The 20,002-nt window shown below is 39.3% G+C and overlaps 2 protein-coding genes across 2 annotated transcripts; both read left to right on the top strand.

Annotated features, from left to right (window-relative positions):
• Positions 1-976: 976 nt before the first annotated feature.
• nr1d2a (nuclear receptor subfamily 1, group D, member 2a) lies at positions 977-8,887 on the top strand. Its single transcript, XM_044117347.1, has 8 exons — positions 977-1,306; positions 3,079-3,291; positions 4,113-4,201; positions 4,310-4,454; positions 4,896-5,554; positions 5,638-5,823; positions 6,611-6,821; positions 7,939-8,887. The coding sequence occupies exons 1-8, from the start codon at positions 1,276-1,278 to the stop codon at positions 8,136-8,138; spliced, it is 1,734 nt and encodes a 577-aa protein (XP_043973282.1). The 5' UTR covers positions 977-1,275; the 3' UTR covers positions 8,139-8,887.
• Positions 8,888-14,789: 5,902 nt separating this feature from the next.
• On the top strand, positions 14,790-20,002 carry LOC122831132 (putative C-type lectin domain family 20 member A). Its single transcript, XM_044117082.1, has 5 exons — positions 14,790-14,799; positions 15,552-15,956; positions 16,922-17,254; positions 18,041-18,129; positions 18,203-20,002. The coding sequence occupies exons 1-5, from the start codon at positions 14,790-14,792 to the stop codon at positions 18,284-18,286; spliced, it is 921 nt and encodes a 306-aa protein (XP_043973017.1). The 3' UTR covers positions 18,287-20,002.

The following is a 20,002-nucleotide window of genomic DNA, read 5'->3' as shown; positions in this document are numbered from 1 at the left end:
TTCCTCTTGTAATATATGTACATTTTATTCTAGTAACACCACAATTTTATTCTCATATTATTATGACTTTATTCTTGTGATATTAAGACTTTATTTTTGTATGAGTTTATTTTTGGGATATTATTGCTTTATTCCCAAAATATTGACTTTATTCACACACTATATCAACTTTATTCTTATAATATGACTTTATTGTAGTAATACTATGACTTTATTTTCTTATTAGTTTGACTTTATTCTTGTACAAGTTTATTCTTGTAATATTATGACTTTATTGTCGTGTTTTTTCAGCTTTATTCTTGCACAACTTTATTTGCATAACATTATGACTTTATTCTCATAATTTTAGACATTTATTCTCGTAATATTATGACTTTATTGTGGTAATACTGTAACTTTATTTTCTTATTAATTCAACTTTATTCTTACACAACTTTATTTTCATAAAATGACTATTCTTGTACAAGTTTATTTTGTAATATTCTTAATTTTATGAGTTTATTCTTGTAATTTCAGTTTTTTTCTTTGTATGGCTGCAATACTTTGTTGCAAAATACAGAAAACGCTGACTAGAAATAAATTTTAATTCCACCCTTGTTTGGCGCCCCCTCTAGCACGGCGCCCCTATGTCTCACACATAGTGCATACCCACTTTTTGCAGCACTGACAGTTTACAAGCACAATCAGCTTGTGATTTGAAGTCAGTTGACTTACAAAATTAAGAATAAAGTGACTCTTGAGAGGTTACTACATGAAAACTTTTGAAAACAAGAATTTGTAGACTGTATGATGCCTGATCCTTGGCAGAACAACCAGAGTCATCATTAAGTTAAATATATCTATCAACCAACAGCCTCACCCTGTCAGGGCTTCACGTTGTGCTCTGCAACGTGACCACAACGTTTCCATCCTCGTGCTACGCCGTGGACCAGCTTGGCTCCGCCCCTCAGGTGTCCAGAAAGTGTGTCACTGGGTTAAAGTGACTCCAGCGGCCGGCCGTAGAAGGCGGGGCTCCACTATTGAGAACATTTAGTTCTCTCCACTAACCCGCAGTCTCACACACATAAAGAGGGGGGACTTCCTGCAGCAGCACACGGAGACCGGCTCTCAGTCAGGACGTAGAAAACCTTGGAAGCATCGCTCTTTTCATGAGCCATCGGCTCAGAGGTGCACATTTATCCCAGTAAAAGAAGCCCTGTGTTCGGTTAGGATCCGTCTCTCAGCTCGGTGTTTTTCCTCTGACAGTTTGGATTTAGTTTATTTCCTCCAGCAGTGATGCCAGAGGACATCGGAACAGCCAAACCTGGTAAGAAGATTATGTTTTATGCCATTATTATGTTAAAATGATCTTTTTGCGTGCACTGTGCAGACTTGCTGCAATGTTGTAACATCATGTTAATTCAATATTAAATAGTTTAACATACTTTTAGGCGTCTTTGACCAGTGGGGAAATAACTTCTTTGAGTCTTTTAAAAGTGTTTGAACTGTTCACTGAACAGTTTGTTTACTATTAAGACTCAAGAAATATTCTAAATATAAGTTTTATTGTTTGACGCTGTGTTTAGAGTGGCGATCTAAGCGTGTTTTTCTGCCTTTGTTGGTGTTTTTAAATCGGGGTTAGGAGTCTCAGAGCGGCGCTGCTGTATTTCCATTTGACACAACAACAGTGTTCCACTTCCCCGGTCCCGCTCACATGGCCAGCGTAGCCGAGCCATGTGTCCGTGTGTACATGCTCTTTAAAAGCCGGGCTCTGATTGGCCGGGGGGCGTTCCACTCCGCGGTGAATTCCTGCTCCCATTGGCTGGAACGCGCTACGTGACGTACACCATTGCATAATGCATTCGCGCTCCTCTGCAGCGCTGGACACGTGAGACAGCAGAGCAACAAACACGCGGCTGACCCAGATTTTTTCTACGTGTTTTTTCTCCCCCTGCATTGTGCTTCTGCCGAAATTCATGACAGGCCCACGTGTGGGTGGGCCGTGACAGAGAACATTCATGGTTGAGGTTAGATAATCAGTCTGCCGTGGCCTCTAAAAAGAAACTTCGCCAGTGTTTTTCTAAGAGAAGAAAATCATCGTTCACGGTAGTTTTCCTGTAAAAACTTTATGATTCAGTTTCTTGTAAGTGAAAACACTGATTCAGTTCAGAACTGTTCATTTATTTAAAATGTATGAGTTTAGTATTTATTCACATCACAGTAGAGTTGGAGGGAAACACTTTTTATTAAGCTGAGAGAATAGTTATACCTACAATCATTTAGATCAAACTACTGGCTTTGCTTAATTTTTTCCCCAGTTTTTTAAAACGTATCTTGCTCTATTTATTCCAGTTTTTCATTTGGCTTAACCAGTTTCTTATTGCATACCAGAAAACCAGTTATTCTCGATCAGTTGATTTCATATCGCCATACAAACCAGCAACGACGGTTTGGCTGACATGTGCAATGTTTTATGCACATGTCAGCCAAATTGGATTTTAAAGTTGGTGTTAATGAGAGATTTCCAACTTAGTTTGATTTTAAGTACATTATGATCTATTTTTGACCCAGTGGCTCATTCTGTCCATTGAAGTGCCAAAACCTTGTTTTCTTACACTTTGAAAGTCAAAATCAAGTGAAACATTCCGTTTTCCAAAGTGAAACAAACTTTTTAAAATGGCCTACAGTTGTCCAGAAGAGGAGTGCTGCTGAAACCCACCCAAACACAGCGTTACGTAACTGGGGAGCATGTTTCCCAGTGCAACATTTGGTTTCCACGAGTGTTGCCCTGGTGCTTCAGTGACCTCGTCTGGCGGAGCACGCTCCCGTAGCACAGAGACCCGGCCATGTTATGTAACCATGTTATCCAACCAGCAAGGGAGGTGATAAAGCAGGTCAAACGCAAACCAACCAGCAAACAGCAACACACATGTCCAAATACACGCCACCTTGTCTGTGTGTGTGTAACAGACGGAGCTACTTTCTATGAACAGTTTGTTTATTATTACCCCAAGTTAGAAAACATTGTGGTTAAATATAAACCTGTTAGGTGGTTTTTGGTCAAAGTGCATGCTCTGATTCTTCTTTTTTCTTCTACAGGAGGAGTGATAGCTTACATCTCATCCAGTATGGGCTCTTCACCAGAGTCCCGTGTGAGCAGCAGCCCCATGTCGACGTCCCCGCCTGCTTCCCGGCCCTTGTTGCCGAGCCGGGCCGTCGGCATGGTGGTGGACATCGCTCCACCGGCAAAACGCGGTGCTGGTGCGGAGAAGACCGGCCGCTCCTCTGCGTCTGCAAAAAGCAGCATAACGAGTAAGATTAAAAACACTTTGCTTCTAGGGAACATGTTGCACACGCCAGTCATTTTCAGGGTTCTAACTGGTGCATGAAATCCTTGAAAATGAAGAATTCAAGGTTTGGAAGGTGCTTAATTTTCCTATAAAGTCCTTAATAGTGCTTCACCTTCAATCCGCATGGTTTTGTAATAAAGTAGAATTTAACATTTGATTCAAAAGCCAAAACTGGTAAGGAGTTATTTATTGTTGAAACTAGATACTTTTGTCTGTGTCTAAAGTTAAATCAGACTAAACTTTCTTTGTTTCCGGGCAGGTAGAATTATCAAATTTATTTCTATTTGTTAAATGCCAGAAAACATGACGGGATTTTTATGTATTTATTTTTTTGTAGTGTGTTTAAGTATTTAATTTGAGCAGGAAGATAATTTATAATTTGTTTGAATTCTTTCAGTATAATATTTATTATTCCCAATGGCACAATAACGTTTGATCATCTTATGTTTTACATGTTAAACTGTGTTATTTAAATTGGGGGATTTTTTTGTTAGACTAGTGTTTTATCAGATGAATAGGGTGATAAACGTTTCAAAACATAAAGTGTGTTTATATTTTAGTTGACTTTGTTCCTGCTGTAGAATATGGAATCATCAGACATGATTATAAACAGTAATGAATTATTTCAGTGAACTGAAACTTTATTCTTTTGTTCATTTGTATCATTTTTATCTCCAATGTGTGGAGCTGGAAAAGTTTGAAAACTTATCTTAAAAATGCTTGACAAGTGATTGAACTTTACTGTGGGAAAGGTTTATGAAACCTTCATTTTTGTGTTTGCAGAAATCAACGGCATGGTGCTGCTGTGCAAGGTCTGCGGCGACGTGGCGTCGGGTTTCCACTACGGCGTCCACGCCTGCGAAGGCTGCAAAGTAGGCAGCAAATTAATTCTTTATAGTTAATTAATCCTTGAATTAACTCTTTAATGTGAAGCTGTCGCTTCACACGCTCACTCTGTTGATGCTGGTCTGGTCGTTCAGGGCTTCTTCAGGCGAAGCATTCAGCAGAACATCCAGTATAAGAAGTGTCTGAAGATGGAGAACTGCACCATCATGCGGATCAACAGAAACCGCTGTCAACAGTGCCGCTTCAAGAAGTGCTTGGCTGTCGGCATGTCCAAAGATGGTTAGCATCTGGAAGGTTTTCTTCATTTAGCTGTATTCTTTCCACCAAAATGGTTCCAGTAGGAGGCTTGGTTTGGTTGGGGAACAAAATGGCAACATTTGTTACATTCAGCTGGTGCGGTTCGCTTTCATGCGCTTGGCGTTCACATACGCATTCAAACCACACCAGAGTTCACTTCACTCAAACTGAGACCGAGGTTTATAGGCAGAAAAGAGTTTGCTTTTTTGGTCCCCATCAGAGTTTGACTACGCTTTCACCAACAAACCGGACTCTCTCGACAAACGAACCAGAACCAGTTATTAAAGCTCTGGTTGGTTGCTAGTCTCTCTGACTCAGGTCAGAGTTGAAGCTAAGAAAGAACCAGAAATCAGGCACCAGTTTATCACTAGAACTAGTTTTGTGTCCTCAAACTGATCCATTTTTGTATGTTTTTACTCCCAGCTGTTAGATTTGGGCGCATCCCTAAAAGAGAGAAGCAGAGGATGCTGCTGGAGATGCAGAACGCCATGAACAACATGATGAGCAAGAACGACATGCTGCACGACGACCAAAGCCCGCCGCTGCCCATAGAGGCAATCAGCAGCGACGCCAGCTCCTCTTCATCATCCTCTTCTTCCTCCGCCTCCTCTTCTACTTCCGACTCTCCATCGTGTTCCAACCCGTCTTCCCCGCGATACCCCCAGGACTCGGAGTCTGTGGTTTCCATGGACACCAACTCCAGCTCCGCATCTTCCTGCGGGTCAGACAGCAGCGAGGATGAGGGTGCCGTAACGATGAACGGGCAGCACCAAGACGCCTTCACGTTTCCCCAGCAGAGGTCATCGTCGCAGGGCAGCGCCTCGCCGCCGTCCGGTACGGATTGCGGCGGCCGCATGGAGGAGCAGCAGGACACCTCCAGCTGCTGGAACGATAATCCGGCTGTGGGAGGATACCAGCGCTGTCCGTACTCCAACTCTGCCTACAGGGAGGAGAGAGCGGCATACCAGCAGCAGCTTGAATGCAATCCATCCGAGGAAAACCACAGGCAGGAAGAACGTTGCACCCAGAATGCCTTTAGCTACAACGGACCAAACAGCTGCATGAAAAGTCGAGCATACCTGGTGAGTAATCCCTCAATGAATACACACAAACTCATAAACTTGGAAACATTTGCTTCACGCTCTCTGTTCTTTGCTCTCGAAAGGTTTGCCCGATGAACACCTCTCCGTACGTAGACCCCAACAAGCCGAGCCAGGAGATCTGGGAGGAGTTTTCCCTGAGCTTCACTCCTGCTGTGAGGGAGGTCGTGGAGTTCGCCAAGAGGATCCCGGGTTTCCGTGACCTCTCCGAGCACGACCAAGTGAGCCTGCTGAAGGCTGGAACATTTGAGGTGAGAAGCGAACCGGGCTCAATGTTTCTGCTCATTCTGAAGTTGGAGGTTCCACAGGGCTGTGTGCTCGGGTCATGTTTCCTCTCAGAGAGGTTTTGTACATCTTTATTAATCCCCAATGAAGCAAATTTTACAAACATATTCAAAATGTCATAATGCCGATTACAGCTGAAACGATTGATCATGATTTGTATTAATCAATTACTGAAATAACTGGAGCATACAGATGAAAAAATGCTATTTGCTTAAAACGCAACATATTGAGAACAGTAATAATTGAGCTAAAACTGTAAAAAATATTTTGCTTTTAAGATAAAAACACCTTTGTCTGTAAATATGTTTTAATCAAAACTACTCAAGTGACATTGTGTTAGCTTCACCCAGTTCAGATTCACTAAAAGAACACTATAATACAAATACATGCATAAAAAGAAAACTGCCAACATAATATGTGTATCTATTATAAGGAATATATACCTCTAAAAATAAAATAAAATCAGCTCTTCTGAGCTTAATATAATATTTATATATTTATTTAATATTAATAATATATTACCCAACTTTGCCACTATAAACTGTAAATTGTTCCTGTGATTGAGAAGGTTTGTTATTTTGTTCCATTTTATATATGTCAAATTGTATTTCCATGAAATAAAATCTATGAAACCATCTGGGTTAAATATTTTGAGATTCATGCCCATAACTGAAATAGATTTTGCGGCTAAGCTCGGAAAGCTGAGGAAAAGAGGAGATCTGATCATTTAAAATGTTTGCTCCTGATATCCAGGTGCTGATGGTCCGCTTCGCTTCCCTGTTCAACATGGCCGAACGGACGGTCACCTTTCTGAGCGGCAAACGCTACAGCCTCGACACGCTGAGGTCACTGGGCGCCGGCGAGCTGCTCAACTCAATGTGCGAGTTCAGCGAGAAGCTAGCGGCTCTGCGGCTAAATGAGGACGAAATGAGCCTCTTCACCGCTGTGGTGCTCGTCTCAGCCGGTAAGATCCCAACATTCATCACTGTTTTCTGCTAGGGATGCGATTTCTGGTCGATTAATGGTTTAGTAGACGGAAATTAGCTCCACTCGATGGATTATAACGGCTGCTTTTAGTATTGTAGTTTGGCTGCCATCCAGCAGAGGGCGCCGCTGGTCATCTTTAACCGAGCCGGTTGATGCAGGAATTAAATATGGCGGAGGGAAACGGCTGAAACAGTGTCCGGTGTGGAATGCAATTTATGCGGTTCTGTTTTGAAATACAAACACTCGTCAAGCTCCTTAAATTATCACCTTATTTTCTAATTATAATTGCTCATTCAGCCGAACTGCATGACGGAGCATTTAAACATGACGGCGGCAATAATAACGGAGTTGTGAGTTAATGCTCTTCAGGGAGCGAAGTTTTTACTTTCCCTTAGCCACACACATATGAATATCTCTATTTATGGGGAATTAAGTTTTATTCTTTTCATCTTTCATTTTTCTATTCAGCAACCTAAGAAGTATAAGTATGTCTAATGGGGGCAAAACCACAAATGTCTGTTTATTCAGTCAATACAGTTGCAAAAAAACTAATTCATTAATGGAATGATAGATTAATAATTTATATATTTTTTGTTTTCTTCTCAACTAGCTCATTTTTGAAGAACAGATTTGTTTCCAGAGACTTCATAATTCATTTTATTTGTCGTTTTGTTTATTTATTTTGGATATTTAAAATGCCTTCCAGTTCCAGCAGTAAATGTTCATTAAAGTTTATTGATCCATTATTATGTTATTACCATTACATTATTTGAAAATGGTCTCAAAACAACAATATTATCATTTATAGAAATAACTTCTGGGACAATTTTGTTATTGTGACAGACCTAATTACAGCTGACAAAATAACCTTACGATTATATTTTTAAATCAGCATGTGAAAAATCTAGCTATGTTATGGAAAGACAGTCGGCCATATTGACACAAAAGAAAACTGTTTTTTTTTTTAAATCAATCAACATCAACTTCAGATGAACTCATTAATCGAATTGCATCTGTATTTTCTGCACATTCGAATCAAAACGTTTCCTTCTGAGTTCAGTAGTTTTAACATCTCCTCTTTATTTGTGGTTCAGATCGATCGGGGATCCAGGACCTGAACTCTGTGGAGGCCCTGCAGGACAAACTGATCTGGGCGCTGAGGAACCTGGTGATGCAGAACCACAGCGACGAGTCCGCCACCACCTTCACCAAGCTCCTGCTAAAGCTTCCCGAGCTGCGTTCGCTCAACAACATGCACTCTGAGGAACTGCTGTCGTTCAAAGTGCATCCATGAAGGCTTCCTATAAGGGCGGACGATTTGTTGACCTCCACCTGGACCTGACCCCTGACCCCCGACCAACTCAGCTGCGTTTGTCTAGAATGGATGAAGTCGTTTTTTTACTGTGGGGGTCTGAAGAGAGAACATAAAGTTTACTGTATTTATGGAAGAGATTTGCACGTTGCACACAGACACACAAATGCACGTGTGTGTTGGAGGTTTTTAGTTGGATGTATTTTTTTATTTTTAAAAGGTAAAATAATGCAATGCAGATTTTTTTTTTTTTTACATCCGTTTCCTCCAAAAGCCATTAATTCCAAAGTGTATTTCTGATCGGGTGAATGTGGGATACATTATATACTGTATCTTACACGTTTGTCGGGTCCAATACTTTATTCTGTGTGGTGAATCGCTGCAGCAAATTCATCGCCGAATGTGTGCTCACTGCTAAATGCATGGCTGTACTTAATTCTAAATATTAATCTGGATCTTTCCCGTCATGTCGATCAGCATCAGTTCATTGTTTCCGTGTACATAGTGTCGCATCTTTTCTGTTTTGTCTTATTTAATATTGTTTACGTGTACACGTGGGCACAGCCTGGTCATTTATGCAGGAAAAGCAAAAACACTACATTTGCACAGGTTTTGGAGCAGAAGATGAAGTGTGCTGCATCATATAAATGTTTTGCCATTTTCCCACTTTCTGATTCTTTTTTTTTTTTATCAAACTGTTTTTCAGCATAGCACTGAACTTTAACCAGTTTTTCCTCATTCACTATGTTGAAATATCAGCTACTGGCGACACTGCCATCTGTAAATAGTTATACAAAAACATATATGTGAAATATATATGTATATAAATATCTTATGAACATAGACTATAAATATATAATATAGTATGAATAAAAATGTGTGGAAAAAATTGTTTCGTTCAGTGTCTTATTTTTTTGTCTTGCTGCAGTGAGTTTTGTTCACCAGCAGGTGGAGCTAAATGTCCAAGCAATCGGATGGAGTCACCAGGCGTTTACAACAGTCACATCCAAAAAAATTAAAGAACACTCTGATGTAGCACCGCTTGTTTCTACGTCTGGGGATACATTCCCACACACTGGTCACCGAGATCCACCCCACCCAGGTGTTGGTTATAAAGGGCTGCAGAGTACGGCCTTTGGACACTGATCTTGGCTTGTTCTTTCTTCAGCCATCTTTGGGCCGTGTCTTCAGGGGACTGACCTGCACAGGTCGATGCCATGTGGATGACTGAGGTGTCAAGCCAACGTGTGACAGTGATGTTACTGTTTGTGCTGACAACAGGGCAGACTCCTCTGCCTTCTTTTTTCAGTTGTTTTTCACTTTTAAGTTTCTGACTTGCTCCTTTCACTCTGTTTGTTCTGCATGTACCTGTGCCATAGATGCCAAGGTCTTTCAAGGCCTCCAGGAGTGGAATCCTGCAGAAGAAGTTGTCAAAAAACACCTTGTGGTTTTTATGCTTTATGTCCTCACAAAGGCGCATCACTACATCTCCAGCCATTCCCAAACCACTGCTCTGACCCCTAATTGCTGAGCCCTGGTATATTTCAAATTTGTACATGTATCCTGAGGACCCTCCCTTGACCCACACTTTCACGCCCCAGGGGTGGGGCTTTTTGGGTATGTATTGCTTGATTGACAGTTGGCCTTTGAAGGGAATGATTTGCTCATCAATTGATTGGTATTCTTCAGGTTTTGCTGCCATCAGGAATGTTTTCTGAAGTGTACTTAGCACTGGTGCTATTTTGAAGAGCCTGTCTGTGTTTGCTGGCTGGTGGGTATAGTTATCCACAAAGTGCAGATAACTCAGAATTTGCTCATATCTGTTTACAGACATAGCATCTGCAATTATTCCAAGACGAAGGGCTTCCTCACTTGACCAGTACATCCCTGTCCTAGGATACCGAATGTACCCCATGACCATGTTGATCCCTAGAAAAATTTACATTTCTTTGCTTGTCACTGCCAGATTTTCTTTCCCTTTCTGCAGGGCATACATGTTGGTGTTATGCACTATCCCATCAATGATCTCTCAGGGAAACAAATACCTAAAGAAATCAACTGGTTCTCTTCCATCAACATTTACTCTCCATTCTCCTAGAAAAGGTGGCAAGTCTCCATCAAAGTTATTGTCTTGGACTTTCCAGACATATTTGCGGGGTTGAGTGCAGACAGACCTTGTGAACATTTCTCTGAGCAGGTACCATGTGGACATTTTCCTCAGCTCCCTCATCTTGCTGACCTCCCTCTGCATCCTGTCCTTCATCATCCTGGCCCTCATCATCTCCTTCATCATCCGTATCTCCAATATTTCTAGTGTTCTCTGGCAGCCACTCCTCATCACTACTCAACTATTCTATAGTGTTTCTTATTCTTTGCTGCACTTGTGGTCTAAAAGTATGAGAAACTTATAATTTTGCTTACACAAACTACAAATGATCTGCGTAAAAATTATATTTTTAAAACTAACATAGATATACTCAAAATTAATTTAATTGCAAGCCAAACAGTTATAATGAAAGATAAATCAACTACATGACTCGTTAAAAATATAGTCAGCAATGCATGATGTCCACTGTGTTGGACACATGGTTAATCGCAATTTCCTACTTACGTGAAATAAAATTTTCCAAACTAAGTTAATAATATTGTTACCTAGATACTCCTGCATGTCAGCATATATTTTTTTACCTCTAGGATCCTCAGAGAATAGAAGGATTGAGAGGATATTCCAGGTCATTGAGTGTGTCTGTCTGCAGGCCATCTTGGACTCCGATGACATTAACTTGTAGTTACAACAACTTGCCACTGAATTAACCTCAGTGGAGGGGAGCAGTAGAGAGCATCCTAAGGACTGATTTGCATAGAAACCACTGCATTTAGGAAACAATGACTTCTAAACAGCTGTCCACTGTAGTGACTGTTATGCACCACAGGGTAGATATTAAAATCCCAATAACATATAAAAATAAGCAGCAGGAATCCAACGTGAGGTCCATTTAATTTTTGACTTTACCGTGACGTTTCAATGTGGTGTTTAGAAGTTTCTGCAGTGATCTGGATTCAAACACAAGCAAATGGAGCAGCTAACTCACTTCCTAAAAATGCAAATTCAGCTGGTTTGAATAGGAGATTATGTTTTCAGACACCAACAAGTTGAAAGTAAATAAAGTAAACAAGGTTCAATATAAAGCTTTAAAATAATGGATTCAGACTTGGGTTCTAATGAAACAACCAGCAAACGTGACAAACGACAAAAAGTTTAGCATTTTTTATACTCGACATTTAGACGTAAAAAATTCAATCTGCGATTCACACCTTTCTTATTTGTTTGTGCTACTTTTCATATTCAGAGTTAATTTTGCTAACTTGATGCCAATTAAAACTTTGCTGATGTTAAAAATCTTCCCATTCACACAAGCTAAGTCTTTAATCTTAAATATTTAATGCATGGATGTCGTTTATGTAGGTTTCTATGGCACATAGCTTGTTTTCTCATTAAAAAACTTGAGCTTGGCACTAAAATGACAAATGTTTCTATATGAAATAAAACTTCCAACCTGCATATCAGGACTCAAAGTATGACAGTGTGTTAGGGCCATTGTAGATAGAAAAAACCCAAATTTAAACCAAATAACTCAGAAATTTGGAGATTAATCTCAGAAAATTTCTGCATTTCAAAAGTTTAACATTTTCAGCTTTTGGAGTTTAAAAAATTCCTTGTAAAAGACAAAGTATTGTCTTTTAACTAACTTCTTGAATGTACTAACTTGTACAATTGTGTCATTTAAATAATCTATATCTAAATGTCAATATTTGCATATGTAAATTTTGTGACAAACTGCACATTTCTCATCTTCCCGTCTTCAAAAGCTGAGACATCAACCTTTGAGCACCAAGCTGTCAACCTCGTGAGTATTGCTTTTACATTTTAGCAGCTACTAATAACTTGAAGTTTTGATTATTTTTGATAAGTTTTGTTTTATCAGCATTCATAACAACATATTCCATTAATTTACCAATAATTGAGAAATTATTATTTTAAGCATATTTTGCAGAGACCAATTATCTTGTAAATTTAATTTATTTATATCTAAAAATTTAAATTAACTCCAAAAAAGAGGGAAATTTGTTTTGCTTTTTGTCTAATCACCTGGCTCTGGTAATGCTCTGATTTGAATTGTGTAAATCTAATTAAAAAGTTACAAAAATAAATAAAATTAAAAAAAAATCTAATAAATGTAAATTAGACAGAAAACTTATATTTTGCTTGTAATTTTTAATTTACTCTCTAATGAGTACATCAAAAAATTTCTTTCCATTTTATGCAGGAGTATATTTATATTTTCTAGATGTTTTATAATTGTTTACTTTTGCAGAAACTTCTACAATGAACAGACACAAGGTTGGAACGGCACTCCTCTTTGGTAAGAGCCTAAAAAACAGCTATAGATCAATCAATCAATCAATCAATCAATCAATCAATCAATCAATCAATCAATCAATCAATCAATCAATCAATCAATCAATCAATCAATCAATCAATCAATCAATCAATCAAATTTTATTTGTATAGCACATTTCAGCAGCAAGCCATTTCAAAGTGCTTTACATCAAATCAGACACAAAAACACAATGCAACATAGAATCAACAATAAAAACATAATATTAAATCAGGTTTCGTCAATAAATTTGCAATTGATTACGTTTCAAATAAAACTCTAAACAAGTGGGTTTTTAGTTGAGATTTAAAAGAAGTCAGTGTTTCAACTGTTTTACAGTTTTGTGGAAGGTTGTTCCAGATTTGTGGTGCATAGATGCTAAATGCCGCTTCTCCTCATTTGGTTCTGGTTCTGGGGATGCAGAGCAGAACCAGAACCAGAAGACCTGAGAGGTCTGGAAGGTTGATACAACAGCAGCAGATCTTTAATGTATTGTGGTGCTAAACCATTCAGTGATTTATAAACTAACAACAATATTTTAAAGTCTATTCTTTGAGCTACAGGGAGCCAGTGGAGAGACTTTAAAACTGGTGTTATGTGCTCTATCTTCCTGGTTTTAGTGAGAACACGAGCAGCAGCATTCTGGATCAGCTGCAGCTGTTTGATTGATTTGTTGGACAGACCTGTGAAGTTACAATAATCAATACGACTGAAGATAAACGCATGGATGAGTTTCTCTAGATCTGGCTGAGACATTAGTCCTTTAATCCTGGAAATGTTCTTCAGGTTATAGAAGGCCGTCTTTGTGACTGTCTTTACGTGGCTCTGAAGGTTCAGGTCAGAGTCCATCACTACTCCCAGGTTTCTGGCCTGATCGCTGGTTTTTAGTTGTAATAACTGAAGCTGTGCACTGACTCTAGATCGTTCCTCTTTAGGTCCAAAAATAATAACTTCAGTTTTGTTTTTGTTCAGCTGGAGGAAGTTTTGGCACATCCACACATTTATCTGTTCTAAGCATCTGTTCAGTGATTGGATGGGTTCTGAGTCTCCTGGTGACATCGTAATGTAGAGCTGTGTGTCATCTGCATAGTTATGGTAGCTGATATTATTTCCTGTTATAACCTGAGCCAGTGGGAGCATATAGATATTGAATAAGAGGGGTCCTAGGATTGAACCTTGGGGCACCCCACATGTGACCTCTGACCTCTTTGATGAGAAGTTTCCAATTGAAACAAAGAAATCCCTGCTTTTTATGCAAGCTTCAAACCAGTTAAGCACTGGACCGGAGAGTCCGACCCAACTCTCCAGTCCATTCAGTAATATGTCGTGGTCAACAGTGTCAAAAGCTGCACTGAGGTCCAACAGAACCAGCACTGTGGTTCTCCCACAGTCCGTATTTATATGGATGTCATTGAACACTTTTACCAGGGCAGTTTCTGTGCTGTGGTGAGACCGGAAACCAGACTGGAAGGAGTCAAAGCGGTTGGTTATCGTTAGGAAGCTATTTAACTGTTTGCACAAAACTTTTTCAATAACTTTGCTGATGAATGGGAGGTCAGAGGTCGGCCTGTAATTCTGCAGTAGTGATTTGTCTAGACTGTTCTTTTTTATCAGTGGTTTGATTACTGCCGTTTTCAAAGCCTGGGGGAAAACGCCTGATGAGAGCGATGAATTTACTATTTGGATCAGATCAGATGAGAAATCTGATGACGGAGAAGTTAAATAAGCATCTGTTCATAAAATGTAATTACTAATTAGCAAAGTAAAATATTTAAATTTATTTCACAACATCACAAGTAATTTTTTTTATTGAGCTGGGGGCATGTCTTAGCATTGACCATCATGCTTGTGTACATGCTGCAATATGCCACTGTTCCTCCCCCACAGCAGAGCCTGCCATTAATTCACTAGTTAGCATGGCCACTGATGATAGCAGATAATGGTTTCTCCACCATTAGCAGAATTGCAGCAAAATGGCAAACTTTAGCTTGTACATACCGGAACATTCATGAGCTTGATTGACAGCACAAAGACCATTCTCCTGGTTCTGATTGGTTGTTTCTAACCAGAGTGTGTATTTCAGTAGAAGGCAGTAGGGCCACATGGTGGAGACATAGCAGCTTGATTTTTTCACACATTGTCTCTCATGTTATTGGCCTTTTGCAACTACATCACCTAATTACGTTGAGGCGCCATGATGGGAAGTGAGGGCAGGAGTATACAAGCGTTTTTGCCAGTATAGTCTTGGCTTTTACTTGTTCAAGTCACGCTAATTTGTCTGTGGAAGTAGCATATTTGGGATTTATAGATGCCAGTATTTACAAAATCTGGAAATAACTAGCTTAAATACTGATCACTTTCTTCCTCCTTCTGCAGTCATAATGATTGACAGCTGCTGCTATCCGTTTGCCGACAGCCCAGCACCCTGTGACAATTTTTACAGTCAACAAAATAAAAGCGATATTAGGCAACAAATTCTGTTTTTTGACACGCTGTACAGGAGCTAGCGGTCTCACTAGTTGTTTTGACATCCATCATGGCGGAGCGCGCAGCGTTCAGGAGAGCGTGACGTCACGTGGAAAAGGTCAAATAAATTTGCGTCATGAAAATTCTCCAATTTCGAAAAAAAAACTCGTTTTAGCTCTAGCCCGAGGTAGGTTTTGATTTATTTCACAAAAGTGCAATGGAAACACCTTTTTCCTATCACACGAGTCACATGATCAACAACCGGATGTTGTCACTGGCGCTAACCACTACAACTGCTAAATTTTTTGTGGGGGTGGAATATTTAAAACGTTTTGCGCACATTTGGTAACGCAGCTATTGCTAGCTAGCTACCACATTTTGGATATGTGATCATTACTCCTGTAACAATTTCCTACATTAAGCACAAAATCAGCTATAAACCTAATTCATTAATCATTACCTCCAACCATTTCTTTTTTTCAATATTCAGGTTTTTGCCTCGGCTCCTGCTTGCAGGTCCCTCTACGAAAGTACTACTATGTTAACCAGTTGATGACCTGGCCTGAAGCTCAGCAGTTCTGCAGGGAGCATTACACCGACCTGGCCACGTTTGAGAGCATGGACGACATAAACAGGCTGGAACCTAATATTTCCTATTCCTGGGCATGGATCGGACTCTGGGACGATCCGAATGCCTGGAAAACTGCAATGGGCAACGAGCCCAACTCCTGGAGATGGTCTGCAACCGGAGAAACCAGTAAAACTGGTTACCAGCCGTGGGGCACTCCTGATCCAAACTTCTTATATCCAGGGGACACGTGCACGCTTATGGCCAAAGATGGGTACTGGTATGATGGTAACTGTGAGAGTGGACTCAAATTTATTTGTTACAACGGTGAGTAAAAATGTAGAGTTTATACATTTTAGTATAAAAAACAAAGTTAACTTAAATTTGACAAACTTTTGTGTTTATTACAACAGAGTACAGGACACGCAAAAAAATAAATAAATATGAGACTGTGACTTTATTCTCAAAATATTGACTTTATTCTAGAATTACTCTTATTCTCGCAATATTTATTTGCTTGTTATTATGACTTTATTCCAACATTATTTGGGCTCTATCCTCGTAATTTCCATCCATCCATCATCTTCCGCTTATCCGGGGTCGGGTCGCAGGGGTAGCAGTTTCAGAAGAGAGGCTCAGACTTCCCTCTCCCCAGCCACTTCTTCCAGCTCCTCTGGAGGAATCCCAAGGCGTTCCCAGGCCAGCCGAGAGACATAGTGCCTCCAGCGTGTCCTGGGTCTTCCTCCTCCCGGTGGGACGTGGCCAGAACACCTCACCAGGGAGGCGTCCAGGAGGCATCCTGACCAGATGCCAGAGCCACCTTAACTGGCCCCTCTCGATGTGAAGGAGCAGTGGCTCTACTCTGAGTCCCTCCTGGATGACTGAGCTTCTCACCCTATCTCTAAGGGAGAGCCCAGCCACCCTAAGGAGAAAACCCATTTCAGCCGCTTGTATCTGCGATCTCGTTCTTTCGGTCATGACCCAAAGCTCATGACCATAGATGAGGGTGGGAACGTAGATCGACAGGTAAATCGAGAGCTTTGCTTTTTGGCTCAGCTCTCTCGTCATCATGACGGACCGGTACAGCGCCCGCTTGACAGCAGACGTTGCGCCAATCCGCCTGTCGATCTCCCGCTCCCTTCTTCCCCCATTCGTGAACAAGATCCCGAGATACTTGAACTCCTCCACTTCTCTCATAATTTTATTTATTTATTTTTTACTGTGGCACTAATATTCTGTCCTAGTTTGTTTCTTTTGAAATAAAACATGCTTTTGTTTTTATGCATTTACAGAGAACAATGTGAAACAATATGTGTTTATCTCAACTTTGGCAACATGGAGTTCTGCTCAAAGCTACTGCAGATCGCATCACACCGACTTGGCAATGATTGAGAACAAGGCAGAAAACTCTGAAGTCAAACAGTTAATTCCAGCTGGATTCACTGTTTGGATCGGACTGTACCGAGTGCCGTGGAGTTGGTCTGACAAGAGTCCCAGCCTCTTCCGCCGATGGGGCCCTTCAGAACCAGACAACGGGGGTATTCAGCACTGTGTCTGCGAGAATACAGCACATCTGTTTGGCGATGAAAAATGTGATTCTGTCAAAGTCTTCATTTGTGAACAAGGTGATTCTTAAATAAGATGATATGACAAAAAAACCCTGTTTTTAAACAACGTTGTGGTAGGGACACATTTTGAGATCAACCTCTGAAAATGTCTAGAGAAAAACAAGCATTTGTGAGGTATAAAAGTCAAACATTTCCTTGAAGAAAATTCAGAAAGTTTGAATGTCAGAAAATTTATAGAAAAAATAATGTGTAAATTTTGGAATTTGAAAAGTTGAACATTTGCTAGAGCAAAACTCAGACATTAGAAATGTTGTAGAAAAATCTTGGAAATTTCAGTTTGAAAAGTCAAAAAATTGCTGGAAAAAAAAAAATCTAAAAATTTAAGTCTACTCTCAGAAATGTCCAAGAAAAATGTTAGAAATTTATGAGATGGAAAAGTTGAAAAAATTATTGGAACAAAACTCAGAAATTTAGAGATTAAACTCAGAAATGTCAGAGAAAAAAGTTTGAAAATTCTGATTGAGTACTTCACTCTGAGATTTTGAGATTAACCTCAGAAATTTTAATGAAACTTGGACATTTCTGAGATTAAGAAGTCTAAACTTTGCTGGAAAAACTTACATTTTCATAATTCCAGAGTTTGAAAAGTCAAAAAATTGCTGGAGAAAAACTCAAATTTTGTTATGAATTTTCTAGGTTTTTTGTTTCAAGCAAAGTTTTTACTTTTTAGATTTACAAATTAACTCACTTTTCTCAAATTTACTCCTTTTTTCTACAAAGGCCGTAATACTCCATCATAGTTTTGTCTTGTGGTTGTGACACAGATTCTTTTTTTCTGCTCAGTGGTAAAAACGAGCACCACTGTGAAAATGACGATGACAAGCGACGTGGATCTGACCGACCCGGCCGTCAACGCCCAGGTCCTCCAGCAGGTAAAGTGACCACGTTCCCTTTTACTTGTCTCAATATAATTAAAGGAACGTAACAAAATGTACCCTTCCTCAGCTTGGTGCCTTGCTGACAAACCAGGGATGGACTGATTTCAAAGTGCAATGGAAGATTGTCTCCAAGAAAAACAAAGAAAACTGAATGCTGCAAATTAATTACATCTGCTGATTTACAGACCTTGTGTTTTTACCTTTTGCTCAAATCAGATTGCAAATAATTGTAATAGAAAGTAATGGTATCTTGGGCTTTAACTGGGACCTATTACAAAAAATTCACTTTCTGTACGTCTTTATACTCACATTTGGGTTTCAGCTGCTTGTAAAAACAGATGAAATACTTCAAAAAACTGTTTTGGGGATCAATATAGTATTTTTAAACTGAATTGAATTTGGAAAAAGAAAAAGTACCCAGCTGTTTTTAGGCAGTAAGTTAAAGTTTTTTGGTGTCTGAAAAATGAGTTTCAAAACCTTGCAGAGTCACAGTCAGGTACTGTGCCGTTACCTAGCAACCCCAGCCCGTCACCTAGCAACCCAAGCAGAGTTCCGCCATGTTTGGGCAGCTGGTTTTACCGCTGAGTATTGTTCAGCGGAAAAGACCAGCGTTTTATTGTTGACTTACCATCCAGAAATATTAAGTTATAATGATTTTATGCAGATAAAATGTAACAAACCTGTTTTTATGTCTGTTCAAGGCAGCAGAAGAGGTCACCTTTAAAACAAGATACCTGGAAAAACAGCTTAGCACTTTAGCATCATATAAAGCTTCCAGTTAAAAGTGAAGCCTGAACAGATACACTAAACCTGTATAGTTGAATTTCCTCTATCCACTTGTAGAAGTAGGTACTAGAACGGTTTAAGCATCCCTCATTTGATTAATAGTCTTGATTTTAATGGAGTTTAACTGTAATGTCAGGCTGTTTTGCTTCTGTTTAAATGTAGTTGTACCAACTGTGACGAGTTTCTAGACCAGCTCAGATTTTCTCAGCAAGAAAATGAAGTTTAATAGCTTAGTGTTTTTGTGTAATTGCAAAATGTGCAAACTGTAAACGAAACAAAGCATGTATTTTATTTTCTTTCTATCTAATCTTAATCTGGTTTCGCAAACAAATCCAGGATTATTTACTGGTTTGTATTTGATTGTGTAGCGTAAGATAATGTAAGACCACCTTATAATATCAATACGTTCTGCATTCTGGTTTAGGTCTAAAAGAGTTTTTAATGAAACTGTTAAATTAAAGAAAGAAAATAAATTGGCAGAATGATTTTATTTTGAAGTTACAGATTGAGGCAGACTAAATACAAAATACACCAGACATTTTTTTGGGCTTAATTTAAAAAAAAGAAAAAAAACCTTTATTTACGTTAAATTGTTTTGAATCAGAGAAACCAAATATACTATCTTGCTAAGACAAAGATATGACCCACGAACTTGTGCCTCAAAGACAAACTTTGCATATGAAAATCAAAAGAAGAACCGTGAATTTTGAAAAAGGCGACTTCCTTTCAATCCAAATAAGATGACGTCTAAACTTTCAAACACCAAGCAGCTGCACGTGACCTCTGTAGTACTGCCTTTATGAATAAGAAAAGGTAGACGAGGTGGATAAAAATATATATGCATATATATTTAACTTATAATATAACAATAAGATTCACAGAATTAATAAATGAAATTCAGATTTACAATATTTGCAGCTGAACTCTCCAGACTTTTATTGGGAATGTTTGTTTTCCACATTTTGTTCTATTTTTTACATTTGTCTTCATATAGATTCAAGATGAAAAAATGTGTTTAATTGAAAGCTTTGTCTCTTTGAGTTAATAAAAATTAACCTTTAGATACTAAGATCCTCCATTT

This window comes from Gambusia affinis, linkage group LG05 (genome assembly GCF_019740435.1).
Source record: "Gambusia affinis linkage group LG05, SWU_Gaff_1.0, whole genome shotgun sequence".
Taxonomy (NCBI): Eukaryota; Metazoa; Chordata; class Actinopteri; order Cyprinodontiformes; family Poeciliidae; genus Gambusia; species Gambusia affinis.
This window is presented reverse-complemented; position numbering and strand designations above follow the sequence as displayed.